Raw genomic sequence first — 22,796 nt, 5'->3', positions numbered from 1 at the left:
ATCTCTCTCTCTCTTTTTTTTTTTTTTTTTTTTTTTGAGACGGAGTCTCACGCTGTTGCCCAGGCTGGAGTGCAGTGGCGCGATCTCGGCTCACTGCAAGCTCCGCCTCCTGGGTTCACGCCATTCTCCTGCCTCAGCCTCCTGAGTAGCTAGGACTACAGGCGCCCGCCACCGTGCCCGGCTAATTTTTTGTATTTTTAGTAGAGACGGGGTTTCACTGTGGTCTCGATCTCCTGACCTTGTGATCCGCCCGCCTCGGCCTCCCAAAGTGCTGGGATTACAGGCTTGAGCCACCGCGCCCGGCCTTGATCTCTCTCTTTTTTAAGGATGACATATTTGACATTCCTGGAGCGATGAGGCTGTCCTTGTGAAGATTAATGTGTGTTCTTCACAGTCGGTGTAAGCCCCTCATCCCTCCTCAGGTGTCATTAAGGGGACAAGGAGGTGGCCAAAGAGGAGATACAAGAGGAAGGTGGCTGGAAAGGGGGTGAGGGCGAATACAGAGCCGTGCACACCTCCACCCAGTCTGAAGGGAAGGCCCCGCTGGATAGCAGGCCAACTGGGAAATGGGGAGGGGACTGGGCAGGCACTGTTCTCACCAGTAAGCTGGGGTTTGTCAGAGCAGGAGGGAGGAGGAGAGTAGCTTCCAGCCACACACCCACAGACTATGGGCTTCTAGAAAGCTGCTTTCTCAGGGGCCTAGTGGGCGCCCCAGGCTCTGCTCCCACTCAGTGGAGCCTCTGGATGACTCCCCAGCTGCCTCTGCCCACAGGAAAGGTGGGGAGGAGGGTGGGAGCACTCGCGGCTCCAGGTGATCTCTGGGAGGCTGGAGTAGCTGCTGCTGTGCCTGGGGCTGTAGGTGTTGGTCTGGGTTGGGAGACAGCACTGAGGTCTCAGAGGAGAGGCTGAACTTTGCCTCCGTCCCCATGCAGAGGCATCAAGGAGCCAGTCTGCTTTCATTTAGGTCCCTCTTGGATTTCTTGGCTTCATCAGCTTGAATTAAACTTCAAATTTGTGATTGCAGGATCAGATGCTTAAAAATATGAGAAATGACCATCTCCTTATTTAAATTAAATGTATTTCCTTTTAAATTCTTCTCTCTCCTCCCCTGACACAGGGGAATTGCTCTTTTCTGCACCATGGTGAAGAAATGAGATCAGGGCCCCCTTTAATGTCAAGTACATTCTGGATGTTCAAGAAGGAAGAAGAATAACAAGTGCTGTGAGATCATTGAATTTAAAATGCAGCCATTTATAGACCTCACTATTTCCAGCACTAATTTGAAGGAGCAGATATTACAGTTATTATAATGACGATTTCTTGGGATATTGTGGCGTATTGATCTGTTCTTTTACTATCGCTTTTTCGCTGGGCAGATCCTGTATCTACTCAGGCTGAGCACACTCTTTTCTTACAGACTGTTGTTCCGTGTCGCTGCTCTGTTTTTCTGTCATGTTATTTCCCTCAGTCTCATCGTGAGCAAGAAGCCGAATTATTTGCATATCACTAGGTTTAACTTTAAAATTGTATTTCCTTTGAAGGTTACCCCCTTCTCCTGTTCACTAAGGAGTAGATGCTTTTTATTCACCTGCTGGGATCTCCTTGCGTTTTGGTCATGGTTTTTCTGTTTCAGCTGCCATTTCCTTTGTTCCTCTCGGGATGTGGAATGGTGTAGAACTGTGATCAGTGGAAATACGTATCGATTGGATAGACCCAGATATGGCTGGGGGTGCCGGGAGGAGGAACTGGGAAGTCAGCGACGTGGCCTCCATCACAATGTTTATGAAAACTCGCTTCAGGAATTTATGATTATGTGAAAAGGATGCTTGCTGCGATTTTGTGCTTGGCAAGCAGCTTCTTCGAAATTTCTTCCTCTCTTTCTTTTTTTTTTTGAGATGGAGTTTCGCTCTTGTTGCCCAGGCTGGAGTGCAATGGCGTGACCTTGGCTCACCACAACCTCTGCCTTGCGGGTTCAAGCAATTCTCCCGCCTCAGCCTCCCAAGTAGCTGGGATTACAGGCATGTGCCACCAAGTCTGGCTAACTTTTGTATTTTTAGTAGAGATGGGGTTTCTCCATGTTGGTCAGGCTGCTCTCGAACTCCCGATCTCAGGCAATCCACCCTCCTCGGCCTCCCAAGGCTTCTTCAATATTTCTAAGGTGCATTCTTCTCTCTCTACTATTCTACTATCCCAGACCCTGAAAACAATTGGAAATTGAATCGTGCTCTGGCGTTCATTCAGAAAGCAAAGTCTCCTCAGATGTCAGAGAGATGCTTTCGTGGCCGGCCACTGATGTGAGCGAAGCAATTCTCACTTCAGATTCCGGTTGCTACCAGTTCACCAAATCCAAATGCGATAGACCTGGCCTGTGTCGGAGGGCAGACCTCGCTTCCCACAGCAGTCATCGCGAACGGGGCTAATCACTGTGGGACAATGATCCTCCTCGCTCCCAACCTTTCTTGCACTTCGAGTTTTGCTGTTTCCATGCAAACATAAAGCTTTTGGCAGTTTGGATGGATGTACACTCACCAAAATCCAATTTCCCACCAGTCCATTAAAAAAAAAAAAAAGTGTTTTTATAGTGAGCTTTGAAAATGGGCCAGGCAATGAGAATTGGTCCATGCAGACATTTGCTTGTAGATTATAATGCATTTGCTGGTTGGGGAAAGTGCTTTGAAGGTTCCTCCCAGGTAGCTCTGAGCTCAATAATTGTTTCCCATAGAACTTTCAGAAGAAGATAGAGCAATGTTTAGCATCCAGTTTTGACTGAGGTTTTCCATGGATTAGCTGACACCAGGCTGCCTCCGTGCCAGCAGGAGTTGGGCATTTTTGCTGACTGTTTTTAGGGTCTTCCTCGCCCATTAGCCATTTCCCTGGTAGCAGTGCCCCTCAGCTGCTTGGCCTGAAGTCCTGCCAGGAAACCGCATCTGACTCTTGGTTTGCTCATGAGGGGTGGGGCTTGGGTGAATTCCCAAGTTTGTTCTGTCCCTGCCCTTCTGTGCTTTACTCATTTGTTCCTGGTTCACCTGCAGTGAATCATTTTCTCTCTTTGGGTTGCAGTATTGTATGATGACATTGTTTTTGGGCTCTTGTCAAATTCTGACTCTTTATGATTCTGTGGCTGTCTCTTTCCTAGGACAGTGTAGGACATTTGACTTCTTTTGATTTTATTTTCTGTAAGCCTCAAGGGGATATCGCCTATGAGTCCACAGGAGAAATACGAGAAATACGATGATTTTTCTTGGTGGAGGAAGTGGAGGGGAAAGTAAGGGCAATGGTTGGAATCTGAATGGGATGGTCACCGGCTGTGAACACAGGATAACAAGTCGTTATTTTTGTTGAAATAACTATTTCCACAAAATGGGTGAAAATGGGAAATTATAACCTTTCCTCTAGAAAAACTGCATTCCCAATATCTGACAGTAAAACAGGGAAACAGGGTTTATTTTCCTGGACCTTTCTGTAGTGTGAGTCCAGTTTTGCAAGGAGGCTGGCGCCCCAGTGACTGACCCCGAGGGGAGCACAGCTGTAGACAACAGTGGTCCACTCGACTCAGAAACACAAAAGAACTGGGTGCCTCTCTCTGGGGCAATTGGCATACATGAAATTAAAGTGTGACTGCGATCTTTCAGGCAGAAGGTAGCCAACATTCTTTAGAAACTTTATCGCCTTTTCACCTGTGGGCCTCGTCAGTGTCACCTGGTACCAACCAAACACTACGGGAAACCTCTGCCAGAGGTTGCCGGGATAGGTGCTCCTCAGCCCCGTGGCAATGGAATACTGAGTTATAGCGGTTCCTTGAAAACTCCTCACTTGTCTTTTCTATAAATCTAGCCTATTGTCACCTTAAATGATGGCTATGTGTGGAAGAGCTGAACTGTAATTTTGAAATTATAATCCAGACTTGTTTGTGGAAGAAGGAGATAGGGTTTCAGAAGACAAGATGAGCTACCTGCAGATAAAATGTTCATTTTTATTCTATTCACACATCTCACAGTTGAACTAAACTATCAAACGTTGCCAATTACCTATCTGGGCTAGAAACGGCCTATTAGGTCACCCCGGCCATTCACGGCTGGTGAAATATAACTCCCTGTTGTGTGTTTCCTCAGTTCAGCTTAAAATGACTTTAGCAAAAGGTCAGATGCTACTGCTCCTGGGAGATGCTCTCAGTCTCTAATAGTCTGATGTTAGACATTTTTTTTTTTTTCTAACATTCTATCTAAATTTGTTTCCCCCATCAGTTTCTTGACATCAGCCTCTGTTAATGCTCCCTTGAGCCATGGCAGCCCAAAATGGGTATTTTATCACTGATTAGATTTTTGGTTTAGACAGAAATGCTTCTACTACCTCTGCTGATAATTAGAATGTGTCAAGGGATGATATTTCATTGTTGGTCTTTGGAAGGGTTTGTTTTCTTTTTTAAACGATTTCCAAACTGATTAATTTTTGACCCTGTTGCCTTGATCCCAGAAAATTTCTTTCTGTCTTTGAAATTTCTTGAAAGGAATAAGAATAATCCACTTTATTTTGGGTTTGTAAAAGCTTTTTGGATGGAGATGCTCCGATGGCACCCACAAAGGGCAGGAGCCTCGCTCTCCTGCCAAGGTGCCACATAAAACAGGCCCTGGTTAAACGGTCACATTTCAACAGGCCCCATCTGAATTCTGCCTAGGTGTTCATCTACCTGAACCAGTATACAAAAAGTCTGGCGCTTCAGAACTTTTCACAACCCGGGAAGCACTTCCCAATGCCATTTTTCGGGGTGATTAGGTGTCAGAGCATTATTATTTTAATTAATTACTTAATTTTTTTAGAGACAAGGTCTTGCTCTGTCTCCCAGGCTGGAGTGCAGTAGTGAGATCTTAGCTCACTATAACCTTGAACTCCCAGCTCAAGCAATCCTCCCGCTTCAGCCTCCAGAGTAGCTGGGACTACAGGTGTGGGCCCCCCTCCGGGTAACTTATTTTTTGAAGAGATGAGGTCTCACTATGTTGTCCAGGCTAGTCTCAGACTCCTGGCCTCAAATGATCCTCTCACCTAGGCCTCCCAAAGGAGGACATTATTACTTGTTGCTTAAAACTAACACCAAAACTCTACTCTTAGTTAATCTTTTTGAGTCCAGGTTACTATATGTAGTTCAGCTACTTAGTCTAGAATGCCCCATAACTTTACTTCTGGGGTATTTAATTTTATTGTCTTTTTATAAATATGAGAACCCATCTTTCTGATAAGTAGAAAAAGGTACAAAGATTAAAATGACCCATCTTTAAAAAGCTATTTCCAAGAAATCAGCAAGTGCCTGGCTATGAGCTCTTAAGGATGCCAGATGCACACACACATTGTGGGAGAAAGGCATTTAAATCAGACAGCACCAAGAGAATAAAGAGTATTCTTATTCTTTAAGAGTATTCTTATTCTTTATTTAAATCAAACCGCACCAAAGAGAATAAGGAGTATTTGTAGGGAGAAAAGGCCCAGAGTACCCATTTTTGAAAGCAGCCTTGGTCCCTTTCTGATGTACATGTGATGATTTTTCAACCCGTGCTGCTCTTTGCTTTCCCCACCGTTCATGAAGCTCTCAGGGGCTCTTACCAGCCTTTCTCTTCCTTCTTCACCAAATCCTGGAACACACTCCGTTTGCCTTGGCTTCCACCTTTCCTTCTTAAAGTCAAAATCTTTGGCCAGACGTGGTGGCTCACATCTGTAATCCCAGCACTTTGGGAGGCTAAGCGGGTGGATTACCTGAGGTCAGGAGTTCGAGATCAGCCTGGCCAACATGGTGAAACTCCATCTCTACTAAAAACATACACACACAAAATTAGCTGTGTGTGGTGGCATATGCCTGTAATCTCAGCTACTCAGGAGGCTGAGGCAGGAGAATTGCTTGAATCCAGGAGGCAGAGGTTGCAGTGAGCAGAGACCGTGCCACTCCACTCCAGCCTGGGTGACAGAGCTGTCTAAAAAAAAAAAAAAAAAAAAAAAAAGTAAAATTCTTTGTAGAATTATGGGGCGAGGAGTATTAGAAGAAACTCAGTGGGTTCAAGTGAGGTATTCTTTTGAGACTACTTAAAAATGTCCTGTAATTATGATTGCATTTGACTTTTCTTTCTATTTAAAAACTGGGGAACTGTATGAAATTCTCTATGGTGATGAAATTTTTAGAGTGTAATGCTTTAAATCTGGTATTTGAAATTTTAGAAGCTGGGGCACATGTGAGTCCTAGAAGGTAGTGAGCACCCTTAGGAGAGTCAGCTGATACCTGGTAAAACCAGGGAATATAAAAGAAAAAGGAAAACTCCAATTATTCCAAAGCTGCGAAAGGAAGAAACAAATGGACCCAGTGCAGAATGAAGGGAGTGGCCTGAAACCTGACTAGGGAGGTCACCTTCCCTGTAACAGGATCTGCTCACATCAATTTCCTGTGTTTTCAGGCAACTGAAAAACTACACAGTTTCATCTACTGCAAAGGGAAGGGTGTGGAGGGAGAAGCAAATGTCCCAAAAGGAGAAAAAAAAATAACATGAAGCAGGGAAGCCTCAGAGGGAATGTTGCCAAAAGTTACTGCATATAAAGGAAGTATGTCTGCAAAAAACTGTCTCTGGGGTTTTTAAAGCATTAAATGCTATGAAGAAATGACCACCCATTTCAGAAACTGAATGAATGCACGTAAGCAAAAAACAAAATGTGCAGTTCAGGGAAGGAAATGAACCCATCCAATGCACAGTAAAATATATGTGAACTTCCATTATTAACTTGAAATAAAATGTTTCCTGATGAATTATACACTGATTATCACATATGTGTAGAAGATGAGGTTCATTTAAAAGAAGCTGAAACCCCAAGATAAAAACTGCTTAAACAGTAGAGAAGGTTATTTCTCTCTCATATAGAAGGAGTCTGGAGGTAGATGGTCAAGGGCAGTCTGTGTAGTTTCAAGGAGCATCAAGCATCTGTTACTGTTTGGCCGTATTTGGCATAAGACTTCCAACTTATGGTTGAATATGGCTGCGTGAGCACCAGCCATTGCACCTACCTTTCAGCCAATAGAAAACAGATATGAACAGAGTAGAAAAAATGGGCAAGGGGTGTCTGTCAACTTTATTGTAAGATTTCTTTTTTCCACTTATGTCATATTGATCAAATCCTAGTTGCAGGGCCACATCCGACAGTAAGGAGGCTGGAAACTGTTTTCTGGATAACGACGTGCTCAGCCCCAGATCAGGGGTTTTATAACTAAGAAAAAGGGGATAAACAAAGGCAATGAACAGACTCAGCCACAACCCCTTTCTGCTCCTGGAGTTTATTGGGTACTTACAAGCTGGTTAGCTTGCACAGAGGGGCTATCTGAATTGTCTGATGACTAATTTGTCCTCTATCCCTCCAATCAGCCTGAAGAGATTTTTTTCTTTTTTTCTATTTTTCCTAGTCAGAGTGTGAAGAAGGGCAAACTGTGGCTTTTCTGTGGTTTGCTGTTAGGGCAGCTAGCTGCTGATTCCTGGGAAGGAATTTCAATTCTTCCCATGTGCTCAGAGAGGAAGAAAGCATTTGGTATGTTATTCCCGCTCCCAAAAGAGTTCTCATTTACCCACTTTCCTTCAAGTTATTCTCAAGTAAATATTAAAGTATTTTCTATGTAAATAAACGAAAATCTTGCAATCTGATCTCTAAAAGCACAAGATTGCCGCTTTTCTTTGTATAGTTTTCTCTCCTCCCCTGGCCCCAGTGTCACTTGTTATGGCTATAGGAGGTGGTGGTGCAGACAACAGAACCTACTCTCGTTGGATCTGGAAGAAAGGGCTTTTATTACAGGGCCTTTAATAATTTCTGGCTTGGTAAATTTTCCTCCATCCCTTTGTTTTGAACCTATGTATGTCTTAGTTCAACCATTGTTCAACAATTGTGGAAGACAGTGTGGCGATTCCTCAAAGATCTAGAAGCAGAAATACCATTTGACCCAGCAATTCCATTATTTGGTGTATACCCAAAGGGATATAAATCATTCTGTTATAAAGACACAAGCATGCATACGTTCATTGCCGCACTATTCACAATAGCAGAAACATGGAATCAACCTAAATGCCCATCAAGAATAGACTGGATAAAGAAGATGTGGTACATATGCACCATGGAATACTATGCAGTTCTAAAAAAGGAATGAGATCATGTCCTTTGCAGGTTCATGAATGGAGCTGGAAGCCATTATCCTCAGCAAACTAACACAGGAATGGAAAAGGAAACACCACATGTTCTCACTTATAAGTGGGAGCTGAATGATGAGAACACACGAATGCATGGGGGAGAACAACACACGCTGGGGCTTATTGGGAGGGAAGCATCAAGAAGAATAGCTAATGGATGCTGGGCTTAATACCTAGGTGATGGGTTGATCTGTGAAGCAAATCGCCATGGCACACGTTTACCTATGTAAGAAACCTGTACATCCTGCACATGTACCCCGGAACTTAAAATGAAAGTTAAAGAAAAACAAATTTCTGGGAGGCAGAGAGCTCAGCCTAGATGGTATCCAGCCAGAAACAATTCATATGGAAGATATTTAGCTACACGATAGATCTTTCTAGCAGACGCTCGACTGCTCCTAATGTTGCCTGGCATGTGCCACCAGACAAAGGACCCTGGGATGTCCTCACAGCTGCCCAAGATAAACCCAGTGCCTCCGCCTCAGGGTTTGCCAGAAGTTGGGATCTTCCTGTGGTTGACTGCCCCCTGGTGCTCATTTCTGCCTCTCAGATCCTTCTAGTGCACCTGTCTGGCCAACCCTAACCTGCGCAGCAAACTTCCACCCCTGAGACATCTGGGAATGATTTCCTCCAGGTTCTCAGCCTGGTGGTAGATGGAGAAGCTGGAAGGAGGGTGCATTGGGCAAGCCTGGCTGCCAGCTGCCATCTTGGGCAATGCACCCCTGCATTGGGATGGCCCTCGACTCCTTACAAACTGTGTCCCTGCACATGCTCTCCAGAGAAAAACAAGCCTGGGCAAGGATTTGAACCTCAGGAAGGCAAATCTGACCACAGTCAAGAGTCATGACTTGAATTCAAGCTACCCCTAGTCAAGCTGTTTCTCATCATACCTCACCGATTGTCTCCATTTTTTTCTTGAAAGTGTAGGCATTTGGCTAGTGGTTCTGGGTGGAATTGTGTACTCCCTCCCTATCAAATTCAAGTGTCGAAGCCCTAATCTCCATGACCTCAGAATGTGACCTTATTTGGAGATAGGGTCTTTACAGAGGTAATTCAATTGAAATGAGGTCCTCAGGCTGGGTCCTCATCCAGTCTGGCTGCTGTCCCTATAAGAAGAAGAGATGAGGACACAGACACTCACAAAGGGATACTCCTATGAGGACACAGAGGGACGCCATCTGCAAGCCAGGAGAGAGGTCTTAGGAGGAACCTGGTCTGCCAACATCTTAATCTTGGACTCCAGCCTCCTGGATGTGAGAACATAAATTTCTGTTGCTTAAGTGACCCCGTGTATGGTACTTTGTCATGACAGCCTAAGCAATTCATACAAATAAGAATACATTTTGCTTTTTCAACAGAAAAATTAGTATTTCTTCAGTGATGATTATACCTTCTTTTTTGTGCTCTTCCTCGCTTAATAAATTTGGAGGAAGATCTGATCTCATTAGTTCTCATTCTGTGCAATCGATACTCACGGATCTGTGCTTATTTGATTATCTAGTACCACAGAGGGCATTTTATATAAGCCAGGGTGCTTCTGGATGGAAGCCCGAGAAACAGAATAATGAGAAATAGATGACTGAGAGGAGGCCAGAGTAAACTCTTACTTTTGGCTCCCAAGTTAGGCTTTGCATTAATCAGAACTTGATTTGAACAATCGAACACTGTGGGTTTCAGAATACTTCTATTTTAGGACAAAGGAGAATTGTTCGCTCTTGGAAAAAGCTTTAAGTTCGGTCTTGGAAAAAGCTTTAAGTACCAAAGAAGGCACTAACTTGGCAAATGGAAAGCTAGAAGAAATGAGAGTTGTGTTTTTATTTGATTTGGGGAATACAATAGATGCAGAAAAGTCCCCTTGCCTGGGACTGTTAATGCCTGAACTTGCTTATTAATCTCTGCCTCTTAGCACAGACCTGGAAAATTGCAATTCTCTGCACCAGCAGCCCCCGTTCATAAATACGGAGCCAGCAGGCAGAGCGAGAAGTGGCTCCGGGCTGTGGGGCTGGCTTGTTGGAGTCCCACACGCCCCAAGCCGCAGAGGGACTGCAACTCGGGAAGTCAGGCAGAAGGACACAGTGGCTCTCTGCATGCTTTGTTCTCAGCTTTTTAAAGAGCTTATGGTCTTTTGTTAAATTGACATTTCATAAAGTGTGATGCTGTATGCCAGCATTATTAGGTACTATGGGTATAAACTTATTGTTACAATTTTTTTTCCTCTGGAGGAATTGACCTTTTCTCTCACACTAGACACCTTATTCTCTGAGTATATCTTGATCCAATGTGAGGTGTAAAGGATAAAATTCCAATCCTTACTTGCTTTGTTACCTGTCTCTTTGGCTTTCTCTGCCTCAAGGGCAAGGGTTTGGGGTCCTTAGGAAGGAATCCCCACTCCTTCTCCTTGGCCAAGTGGCCTTGGTGTGGGGGAGGGGATCCCAGCTAAGAGGGCCTCAGCAGCATAGAACTCTGCATCAGTTAGCTTAATTATATCAAGGGCAACACAGCTGACAGATATTAATTCTTCCAAAGTTAATATCATACTTTGAAGGAAGATAGGACATTCTAAGAACCTTGGCATTAAAATACCCCAATTGCAAGGCATACTTAAGTTAAATGACTGTTATTTCTTTACAGCGTGCTAAAATTTAGGTCCTTTATAGTACGCTATGTGCTGCGACTCCTAATGAAGGCAGACTCCTACTCGGGACTATTACATCCAAATTTACTGCTTGGGCACAAATTTCTGATCTACAGGATTAGGCATTAAGAGGTCATTCGTTTCTATCAAATCAATCTTAAAATATGAAGAGTGATAAATATGAAAATTAAAACATTTACCTGTTTGTGTGGTGTGTATGAGTGTGTGTATGGTGTGACGTGTGTGGTCTAATGTGTGTATGTGTGTGGTGTGTGTGGTGTGTGTGTGTGGTGTGTATGTGTGTGTAGTGTGATGTGTGTAATGTGTTTTTGTGTATGTGTGGTATGTGTTTGTGTGTGTAATGTGATGTATTTGTGTGTGTGTGGTATGTTTGTGTGTGTTGTGTGTGTAGTGTGTGTTTGTGTGTGGTGTGTATCAATGTGTGTGGTGAGCGTTGTGTTTGTGTAGAAGTGTGTGTGGTGGTGTGTTTGTGTATGAGTGCGTGCATGTGGAGTGAGGTGTGTGTGTTGGTGTCTGTGGGGTGTGTGTTTGTGTGTGGGGTGTGTTTGATGTGTGATGTGTGTGGTGTGTGTGTGTAGGTATGTGTGCGTGGTGTGTGTGTGTAGGGTGTGTTTGTGTGTGTGATGTGTGTGATGTGTGTATGTGTTTGGTCTATGTGTGGGATGTTTGTGTGTGTGTGGTATAGTGTGTTTTATGTGTGATGTGGCGTGATGTGTGTGGTGTGTGTTTATGTGTGGTGTGTTTGTGTGTGATACGATATGTGTGGTTGGTGTGGTGTGTTTGTGTGTGGTGTGTGTAGTGTGTGTGTGCTATGTGTTTAGTGTGGTGTGAGTGTGTGGGGTATGGTGTGTGTGTGGTGTGTGTGTGTAGTGTGTATTTGATGTGTGATGTAGTGTGATGTGTGTGTGTAGGGTGTGTGTGTGTGATGTGTGTATGTGGTCTGTGTGTGGGATGTTTGTGTGTGTGTGGTGTGTGTGGTATAGTGTGTTTGATGTGTGATGTGGCGTGATGTGTGTGGGTGTGTGTTTATGTGTGGTGTGTTTGTGTGTGATACGATATGTGTGGTTGGTGTGGTGTGTGTGGTGTGTTTGTGTGTGATGTGTGTTTGTGTGCTATGTGTCTGGTGTGGTGTGAGTGTGTGGGGTATGGTGTGTGTGTGGTGTGTGTGTGGGGTATGTATTTGATGTGTGATGTGTGTGGTGTGTGTGTGTAGGTATGTGTGTGTGGTATGTGTGTGTAGGGTGTGTTTGTGTGTGTGATGTGTGTATGTGTTTGGTCTATGTGTGGGATGTTTGTGTGTGTGTGGTGTGTGTGGTATAGTGTGTTTGATGTGTGATGTGGCGTGATGTGTGTGGGTGTGTGTTTATGTGTGGTGTGTTTGTTGTTTGCGTGTGATACGATATGTGTGGTTGGTGTGTGTGTGGTGTGTTTGTGTGTGGTGTGTATGTTGTGTGTTTGTGTGCTATGTGTTTGGTGTGGTGTGAGTGTGTGGGGTATGGTGTGTGTGTGGTGTGTGTATGTGGTGTGTATTTGATGTGTGATGTGGTGTGATGTGTGTGTGTTGTATGTGTGTGGTGTGTGTGTGCAGTGTGTGGTGTGTTTGTGTATGTGGTATGATATGTGTGTTTGATGTGGTGTATGTGTGGTGTGTTTGTGTGTGTGTGGTGTGTGACTGTGTGATGGGTGTGGATGTGTGGGTCTGTGGTGTGTGTGTGTTATGTTGTATGTGTGCGTGTCCGTGTGTTAAAAGTAAAAGCTGCTGTCATGACTTATTGATGGTTCCTCCAATGACCTTACCATGATGACCTGAGAAATGATCTTTCATCATTGTCAACTGGGAAACAAATAGATTTGAGGGTTTCCTTTCCCAAGTTTAGGGGTTAATATATTTTTGAATTGCGCTGTGTTTCAAACTTTTTATCCTTTCTGGGACTGTTGCAGGATCCATGAATAGCTCTGTCATGCCCTAGGTGAATTTTCATGTTCGTTAATTTCCTAGGAATTTATGTTAATTATTTGAAGCCTGCCACTTAGATTGTGAACGCACAGATGAAGACCATTTTTCTGGAAGTGCTATTTCCCACCATCCGTGAGGAGCCCTGGTTGTCGCCCCCATCTTGGTTGGTGTCACTGTGGGGCTGTGCCCCTCCCAGGATGACTCCCTGGCAGAAGCCCCACCTGACAACCTTACCTCACACTCGCCAGCGGCCTGCTTTGCTCTTTGAATCTCTGAAATTCTATTACTGAGTTGTGCATTTACCTTTCCATTTGTTTTCCTGGGGAAGGAGGGGACTAGGTTTGTTCTCTGCTCTCTCCCAGCCCCCAGGACAGGGATGGCTCTCTCAGACCACTCGCCGAAAGCATGAATTTGCTATAGTTCCCCCAGACTGCCTGGTAAGCCAGCAGATTTTGCAAGCTGGTTGACTGTGTTATGTGTTTAGACTTGGACCATCCAAGAGATGCTTTTCCCCCAGAGCTGTATTAACTGGTCCATAAAGAAGTCTATCAACTTGGTCTACATCTAAGGAGATGAAGTAGCATAACACCATAGAATGAAAACAAGATTTGGAACAAGACCCGGATCCCAAGTCAGGCTTGGCCCAGTCTTCACAACGTGATCTTAAGCGAGGCCATTCTAGAATGAGGATGATGAATGTTTCCCTGCAGCTCTCGTAAATGACTACGTAAGTCCAAACTACAGACTACAGAAGCCCAAATTCTCCATGTAAAATAGAGAATCATGATATATAGATTCTTTATAATGTAAAGCTACTTTAAAACCTATGAAGCCCCCCAATTAGGTCAGGTGCTGTTATAGGCTGAATCGTGTCGTCTCCCCACCCAAATTAATATGTGGAAGCTCTAACCTCCAGTACTCCAGGGTGTCACTGCATTTGGAGATGGTTAAAGAGATGGTTAATTGATTAATGTTAAATTAATGTCCTCACATGGTGAGGACACAGCAAAAAACGTGGCCATCTGCAAGCCATGGAGAGAGGCCTCAGAAGACACCACACCTACCAACACCTTCATCTCCAACTTCTGGCCTCCAGAACTGTGGGAAAATAAATTCCTGTTGGTGAAGCCATCTAGTCTCTGGTATTTTGTTATGGCAGCCTGAGCAAACTAATACTCTTCTCGACAAGTATCTGCTGATGGACTATGGGACTGATGTGAGAACCTCTGCTGCAGCACCAAACTCTGTTTTATCAGAATAGATAAATGCAAGTGGAATTCTAGTTTATCAAAGCATTTTTCTGTTCTTTGGATTTTCATGACGATACCAGAGACTTAAAAAAATAGAGACAGGATCTCGTTATGTTGCCCAGGCTGGTATCAAACTCCTGGGCTCAAGTGACCCTCCTACCTTGGCCTCCCAAAGTACTGGAATTACAGGTGTGAGTCACCGTGCCTGGCCCAGAGACTCATAATATTCATTTGGGATTGTCTACAACTGGTAGTGTAATAGTTCCTAACCTTTATATTTATGATTCTCTATTTTACATTTGCCCATCAAATGATCTATAAAAGAAAATCTACTTGAGTATATGAGGGAGGATCTATTTAATGCTCAGGAAGGAGTGGTTTTTATTGCCATTCCATCTTTAAGAAGGGCTACCTGAGCTTTCTCTTATGACATAATAAAACATAATTGCACAGGCCACCTTCTATTCAGTTTCTGTGGGGAAAAGGCAGTATTTCAGGAAAGTAGCATAAGAAATGTCTATACTAGTGCAAAGTTTAAACTTGAATAGGACTGTTTTGCTTCCTAGTGGAGGTTGTGGCAGAACTGAATCAGGGGACGTTCCAAGCCTCAGGGAGCATCATTTCTTCATTATTCAATGACAATTGGCAGAGCTCTGTGTCAGGTCCTGGTGGTTTAATGAGGTTTCTGCTCAGAGGGAAAAGCCTCATTGCTTGGAGCCATTTTGCAGCTACACGCTTTGTTGAGAAAGGGCAATGTGACAGGTAGACAGGTAAAGGACAGGTAGCTACATAATGTAGCAGTTCATGTAACTGCCCAGCCTGATAGATTTTGATTGTCACTTCCTTTGAGGTGAGATCTTGCAGGTGATGGACTGGGCTGAAGTCTGAAGGGCTTGTGAGGAATAATGGCCCTCCAGGCACACAGGACGTTGAATCGTGGGGCCGTTTTTTTTTTTTTTTTTAAGCAAAAACTCTTTATTTTTAAGAAAAAGGTACGATTTCTCATTTTCTATTCTTGGCATACATTTTAACTGTTTCTGATGAAACCCAAACCTCCTGAACCCATTTCGGTGTTATTCAAAATTTAAACTTCTTCTATATTTGGATTAAAATATCTGTTCACAAATGAGCTGTGCAAATGGATCACTTTTTTTTTTTTACTTCAAACTTTCTTTGAATAAATTAAACAGCATAACACCAACATTTCCTCTATAATCAACTGTGATACTAGCTATACATTTTTTAAAATTATTTTTTATTATTATACTTTAAGTTCTAGGGTACATGTGCATAACGTGCAGGTTTGTTACATATGTATACTTGTGCCATGTTGCTGTGTTGCACCCATCAACTCGTCAGCACCCATCAACTCGTCATTTACATCAGGTATAACTCCCAATGCAATCCCTACCCCCTCCCCCCTCCCCATGATAGGCCCCGGTGTGTGATGTTCCCCTTCCCGAGTCCAAGTGATCTCATTGTTCAGTTCCCACCTATGAGTGAGAACATGCGGTGTTTGGTTTTCTGTTCTTGTGATAGTTTGCTAAGAATGATGGTTTCCAGCTGCATCCATGTCCCTACAAAGGACACAAACTCATCCTTTTTTATGGCTACATAGTATTCCATGGTGTATATGTGCCAGATTTTCTTAATCCAGTCTGTCACTGATGGACATTTGGGTTGATTCCAAGTCTTTGCTATTGTGAATAGTGCCGCAATAAACATACGTGTGCATGTGTCTTTATAGCAGCATGATTTATAATCCTTTGGGTATATACCCAGTAATGGGATGGCTGGGTCATATGGTACATCTAGTTCTAGATCCTTGAGGAATCGCCATACTGTTTTCCATAATGGTTGAACTAGTTTACAATCCCACCAACAGTGTAAAAGTGTTCCTATTTCTCCACATCCTCTCCAGCACCTGTTGTTTCCTGACTTTTTAATGATCGCCATTCTAACTGGTGTGAGATGGTATCTCATTGTGGTTTTGATTTGCATTTCTCTAATGGCCAGTCAATCTTCCTAGAGGAAGGCCGAGACGGGTGGATCACAAGGTCAGGAGATCAAGACCATCCTGGCTAACATGGTGAAACCCCATCTCTACTAAAAAATACAAAAAACTAGCCAGGCGAGGTGACGGGCGCCTGTAGTCCCAGCTACTCGGGAGGCTGAGGCAGGAGAATGGCATGAACCCGGGAGGCGGAGCTTGCAGTGAGCTGAGATCTGGCCACTGCACTCCAGCCTGGGCGACAGAGCAAGACTCCGTCTCAAAAAAAAAAAAAAAAAAAACCCTAGAGGAAAACCTAGGTAGTACCATTCAGGACATAGGCAGGGGCCGTTTTTTTGAGCTATAATGATCAGTAAGTCGGGTTTCCCCTCGCCTTCTGGTGGAGTTGGAATTGCTGTTCTCTTACATCAAATCTGCTAATTGGCATGAATATCCTCTTGACTGTTCTGTAATCAGCTTGAGAATTTCAGAATGTCTGGGCAGAGTGGGAAAAGGTCGAATTCCAGGACCTGAGGCAAATACAAGCAATGACAACTGTGAAGCCTTGGACGGCTTACAAGGTATTTTGGTGAAATACTTCTTAAAAGGAAAAGCCGTGGACAAATCAAATGTAGTGGAGTTAAACAAAAGAATGATTCCAGAATTAGGCGTCTCTCTGACCCAGAACAGGTTCTCAGAACTCCAGCCTGCCACGTGGTTAGGCAGCTTTCACGGGCAGAAAGCAGACAGGAGGCACCGAGGCAGTTTAATTGGTTACAGAGCAGCATTTTGCCCTGTTGGAGTAAGTTGCCCACCTGTGATTGACTGAAAATGGGCTGCTGTGATTGATGGAGACCTCACTGTTTGTTGACCAGAGCGCACCTGTACAGTACTCCTGAGTTAGACTTCTAGTTAGTTTTTGTACTAAGGAAGATTGTATTTTTATTTGAGGATCGGACTATGGAGGCATCCTCAGGCCAATTGTAATTTAGTCTAACCTGCTGCTTGCTCAGGCTGAAAAGCCACCATTGAGACTGGGTGTGGCCAAAGTGATGTTCCAGTACAGGTGGCAGAATCCTACGTGCAAATGTCAGGGAGAGGCCACCCAGTCCAGACCCAAGCCTTCAGACATCTGTGTGAAGGAGCAAGTGGAAATATGACGGAAATGATTGTACTGCAATCTGGACATGACAATGGCATTCATTTCGATCGTACCACTCATTTAGATGCCCTGCTCCCACCTGGACACAGAAGCTCTGAAAAGGCCTCTAGGCCACTAGGAGGGCATGGTGCGTGTCCTCGTAGCTAAGGAGAATGTCCTTCTGCATTGTCCAAGCTTTACAGTGACTTGACTTGTGAATTGTGGACTGTATGGGTTGGCAGAGGGAGGTCTCTATTTTGAACACATTCTTTTTTGAGACAGAGTCTTGCTCTGTCCCCCAGCCTGGAGTGCAGTGGTGTGATCTTGGCTCACTGCAAGCTCCGCCTCCCAGGTTCACGCCTTTCTCCTGCCTCAGCCTCCTGAGTAGTTGGGACTACAGGTGCCTGCCACCACGCCTGGCTAATTATTTGTATTTTTAGTAGAGACGGGGTTTCACCGTGTTAGCCAGGGTGGTCTTGATCTCCTGATCTTGTGATCCGCCCGCCTCAGCCTCCCAAAGTGCTGGGATTACAGGTGTGAGCCACCGCACACGGCCAAACAAATTTTAAGGATATTCTTTCTGCCTTGTATTTCTGGGCTGGGGCCATCTTGCAACAAGCCCAGCAAACAGCTGACCACGATGGCCCTGTGGGCATCCATGATGGAAAGTGCTCTCTTCCTCCCTGGATTAGGGCCTGAGTGATCCATGAATCACACCACTGAGCAGACACAGACACCCTGAGGCTGGAGAGCCACCTTACTGCCCACGTCCCCTTCACTGGCCTTTGCAGCTGTGGCCATGCCATGCCCAGTACAGTGTGGCCTGTTCTTTAAGGTACTATCGAGTGTTGATCTGAACATAAACCTAACACTGGGAGCCAGGTAGCACAGGCTTTTGTTTTCTAGATGAGAAAACTGAGCACCAGAGAAGCTAAGAACCTTTTCCAGAGTCACAGAGTAGTCAGAGGCAATTCCCAAATTCAGATTTTACCCGGACTCCACAGCCCTGCTTCTGCCGGGTACCTCACTCCGTGCGGGGAGTATCTAAGTGTGAGGAGAGAGGCAGCCTCTCATCCCCAAGGAGACTGAGGGCTTTGGCTGCTGGGACACGAGGCCTGTGCTTTTTGTTTTTGTTTTTGTTTGAGACAGGTCTCACTCTGTTGCCCAGGCTGGAGTGCCCGGGACTGATGGGGCTGGGGAGGCTCCTCACGGGGCCACCCTGCTCCTGTGGTCTTGTCACTATCACTGGGGTCATTCTTGGGGAACCTTGGCAGGCTCCAAGACCCTGAAGAGTGGTTCTGGGCCTGGCTGTGGTCCCTTCCCTTACTCTCCTCCCCAACCCTCGTGCCTTCTGAATCTGGGGTATTTAGAACTGCACTTTCCTGACTTCCAGAGCCACAGGCCATTTGTATTGAACCCTGTGCCTGTGCCACCGAGTCTAATTGGTTGTCCCTTCTCCACTGCAGTCGGGTGCCCCGTTCTCTTCCTTACACACTCCTGGCTGGCTCAGTGGAAGGAACTCCTGTCACTCCTCTAACAGCATCTGACCCTCCCCCGGGACTGGCCTATCTGAAGTACACACAGAAAGTAGCAATTCCTTAAATGTCAGTGGTTTCTTCATTAAACAATGTAATGTTTTTCAAAAGAGGAATCAGTCTATCATTTGTGGCTGAGATATTAGTTTAAGATATAAGTGCAAAATTGATTTTTGTGACCTGTCCTCACTGTTTCATTATGCATTTCCTTAATATACATACTTTTCGGAGTCTTCATTTGTCATTTGTCAAAAAATAATATTGCCACTTTCTTCCATTATTATAAAAGAGGAAAGATGAATCAGGCCCTTTTAAAACTTCAGATTGCAGCAGCATTTTACATTTGAAAGAGTAACTTCCCCTCCTCCTTGGAATCAGAGTGAATTTTTCCCCTTTGCACTCACTGTACAGTCGATGCAAGGATTCCTCTGGGAGTAGGAGGATTTGGGACTATAAACCATCTTATGAAAAATGACAATTCCTAGTGCTATAGATGCTTCCTAACCAAGGATGTTATTGGTACTAAAGGGTTTATTGCCATCAGCACAAACACTGAAGCCATTTGCATTTTGGGCTTGCTAGACACTTGCCCTCCAGTTCCGGGCTCATGTGATAACATTAATTAACCACTTTTAAAGCAGCTACTTGAGCCACAGGAAACTTTTACTTCCCCCAGTGATCCTACCCCTTATGGTTCTCCAAAGAAAGGGCCCTGGCAATGTAGAAGACAATGTGAATAGCTACCTGGAGTGTGAGAAACAGTTCCACTTGTCTCTCTATCATTTGGGCTGTCGTGGATTAAAAAGGAAGTGCCCCCCTCCCCTGCCTCTGAAATATTCTGAGGCATTGGTGCACTCAACATCTCTGCTTTTATGAGCATTGGCAGCAAGTTTGAAATAGAAGACAACAGTTCTCTGATTTGGGTCATGGCTGCATCAGTCCTACAAGGCTTCCAAAGCCAGAGCTGACATTCCCTCCTGTTAGGTGAGGGTATAATTGAAGGGCTCCTTCATATTATACCAGGTAGAAGCTGCTTAGGTGCTAGGAAAATTGAGAGGAGGCTGCTTACGGATCTGCAGAGGAAATGTTACCCAACCAGATGCATCTGAAATAAGTGCTGATTCTCATCTATCTATTACCTGTCTATCTGTATCTATCTATCATCTACTTATGTTTGTATGTATGTATGTATGTATGTATGTATGTATGTAGGTATCTATCTATCATCTACTTATGTATACATGTATGCATGTATCTAAGTATCCATCCATCCACCTATCTATCCATCTATATATGTTCATCTGTCTGTCTATGTATCTATCTATGTATCTATCTATGTATCTATGTATCTATCTATCTATCTATCTATCTAATCTATCCATCCATGTATGTATGTATGTATGTATGTATGTATCTATCTATCTATCTATCTATCTATCTATCTATCTATCTATCTATCTATCTATCTAATCTATCCATCCATGTATCTATCTATCTGTCTGTCTATCTATCTATCTATCTATCTATCTATCTATCTATCTATCTATCGATCCTATCTATCATTTTCTATATCTATCTATCTTTCTATCATCTTCTATATCTATCATCTACTTATGTATATATGTATGTGTCTAAGTATCTATCCATCCATCCACCTATTGATCCATCTATCTCTGTCTATCCATCTATCTATCTATCTATCTATCTATCTATCTATCTATCTATCTATCTTCTATCTATATCTATTTATCTATCTACTATCTATCTATCTATCTATCTATCTATCTATCTGTCTGTCTGTCTGTCTGTCTGTCTGTCTGTCTGTCTGTCTATTGCAAGCAGGAGAATAGGCAGGCCTTACCTGAAATCCTCAAGGAACCCCAGCTTCCTCCACCCTCTCCGATAGAGCTGGTGCCTGAACATTATTATGCAAAGTCCCTAAACAAGGTAGTGGATGATGAACTCAGGCTGCCTGCAGATAGTCAGGAATAGAGCCCGTGTCCTGCTCCCTGGCTAGGGCTTTTCCTCTGCCTCAGAATGCCCCCAGTTCTCCCATCTCCAAGCTGGTTGTGCTCCTCACAGGGTTGGCCTCCTCTGCTCTAGGTACAAGCCCAGGGTGGCAGCGAGGCTCTTGGTCCAAGTCCCAGGAGAGGTGAGTTCTGTCCCCAGTTCTGGCTCGAGGTAACTCCAAGGCCTCCTTTGTCCTTGGATCTCAATTCTGGCTACACCTGAGAGCCTTTTTAAAAAGTGTAGATGTCTGGCCTCCCCGCAGGGACACGGATTTCTCAACATCAATCTTGCTTTTAGGAGCACCCTTCCCACTGCAGCTGGGCAAAGAGGAAGCCTGGAGTTTGGGGTGGGACCCTCATGCCTGTATTTAAAAAAGAAAGAAAAAGAAAAAGGATGCCTTTGATGAATCTGATGTCTAGTCTTCATTAGACTACAGGCATTTATTATTTTATTTTAGTTTTTTATTTCCATAGGTGTTTGGGGAGCAGGTGGTGTTTGCTTACATGAGTAAGTTTTTCAGTGGTGCTTTGTAAGATTTTGATGCACCCATCACCCAAGCAGCATACACTATACACTCTACGTCCATACCACCCTGAACACGCCGGGTCTGATCAGACTGAAGGCCTTTGAAAGACATTTACCTTCCACGACTGAAGAATTTTATTGATTTATTTGTTTTTCCTTCTTGGCTGCACTGGCCCTGTGCTGTAGTAAGGTACACAGCACAGAGGCCCAAGCCTTTGCTCCCTCCTCCACCCCCTGCTTTATATCCTGTCACCGTGCAAATTGGTGAAATCCCTCCACCTTAGCAAGCCATTTGCCAAGCCTACCTCACAGGAACAAGAATGTAAGCTTTGTGAAAGTTCAGTCGAACTATGAAGATCAAATGGTGTCATCCCATCTTGACGATGATAAAAATGGAAGCCCTGATTGCAATAAGCAAATCTTCCCTGAGAATGACACATAGAATTACACATGGAAACTCAGTGTACGACTTTGCTAACTCAGTAGCTGTGAATATCAGCTACCATTGGGCCAATGTCTTAGCAATATTTAAATGGTACCTATGTAAGATAGCAGGTGAAAGTAACAGCACAGCCAATATTAAAACCATATATCAAGATGGTCATTGAGAACAGAAATCATGTGCAGAAAGTACATGAAGTGTTGAGACTGTGTCCTTGAGTTTTATTGTCCTGCTCAGGTGGTAGATTCTGAGCTCTGTCAAAACAGTCCACTGGATTTTACTTTGCAAATGAGCTCTTGTGCTGGGGTGTAAGTCAAGCCCCTGTGTGTGCCCCAAGGTGGACTCCCTGGCTTCACTTATCTAGTGGGGCTGTCTGCTTTCCTATTTTCAGCTCAGTGACTGCCTTCTGTTTGTGTTTGTCTTGCTACAGATGGACAGAAGAAAGTTCAAGAAGAATTTGACATTGACATGGATGCACCAGAGACAGAACGTGCAGCGGTGGCCATTCAGTCTCAGTTCAGAAAATTCCAGAAGAAGAAGGCTGGGTCTCAGTCCTAGCGGGAGAGCCCCCTCCTATTCCACCTGAAAACACCAAACTCAACCATTATCTGTCAAGAAATTAAACGAACAACACCCTAGAGAGAAGTCATCCACACACAATCCACACACGCACAGCAAACCTCCAATGCATGTACAGAAACCTGTGATATTTAGACCCTTGTAGGAAGGTATAGACAATGGAATTGTGAGTAGCTTAATCTCTATGTTTCTCTCCATTTTCATTCCTCCTGCAACTATTTTCCTTGATGTTGTAATAAAATGAAGTTAAGATGAGTGAATTCAAGTGTCTGCCTTTCTCTCTCTCTTTATTTTACCCGACGTTAGAGGTGACTGTGAGCCACGTGTCTATTTCCTCCTTCTCTTAGGAGTCAGAGACGTAACACGTTGTCTTCTGTTAGGAGCTTTTCTGCTGGGAGTGAGAGATCCATTTTCAGCCATGCCTGCCTCATTCGGAGAGTCCTAAGTGCTGGCTGGCGATGGCAATATATTTTCTTCTTATCATGGGAATAGAGCCCTGCATCCTCGGGT

At 44.2% G+C, this 22,796-nt stretch overlaps 1 protein-coding gene across 1 annotated transcript in view; it reads left to right on the top strand.

The window, feature by feature from the left end:
- The window catches only part of PCP4 (Purkinje cell protein 4), a 62,211-nt gene extending 39,665 nt beyond the window's left edge, over positions 1–22,546 (top strand). The window contains exon 3 of the mRNA XM_005548657.3: positions 22,138–22,546. Coding sequence (XP_005548714.1) covers positions 22,138–22,265 — 128 coding nt within the window. The 3' untranslated portion in view covers positions 22,266–22,546. The remainder of the gene's footprint in view (positions 1–22,137) is intronic.
- The last annotated feature ends 250 nt before the right edge of the window (positions 22,547–22,796 follow it).

Source organism: Macaca fascicularis, chromosome 3, assembly GCF_037993035.2.
Source record: "Macaca fascicularis isolate 582-1 chromosome 3, T2T-MFA8v1.1".
NCBI classification, from domain to species: domain Eukaryota; kingdom Metazoa; phylum Chordata; class Mammalia; order Primates; family Cercopithecidae; genus Macaca; species Macaca fascicularis.
Note: the sequence above shows the minus strand (reverse complement) of the source record. Positions and strands in the feature narration are given on the sequence as shown.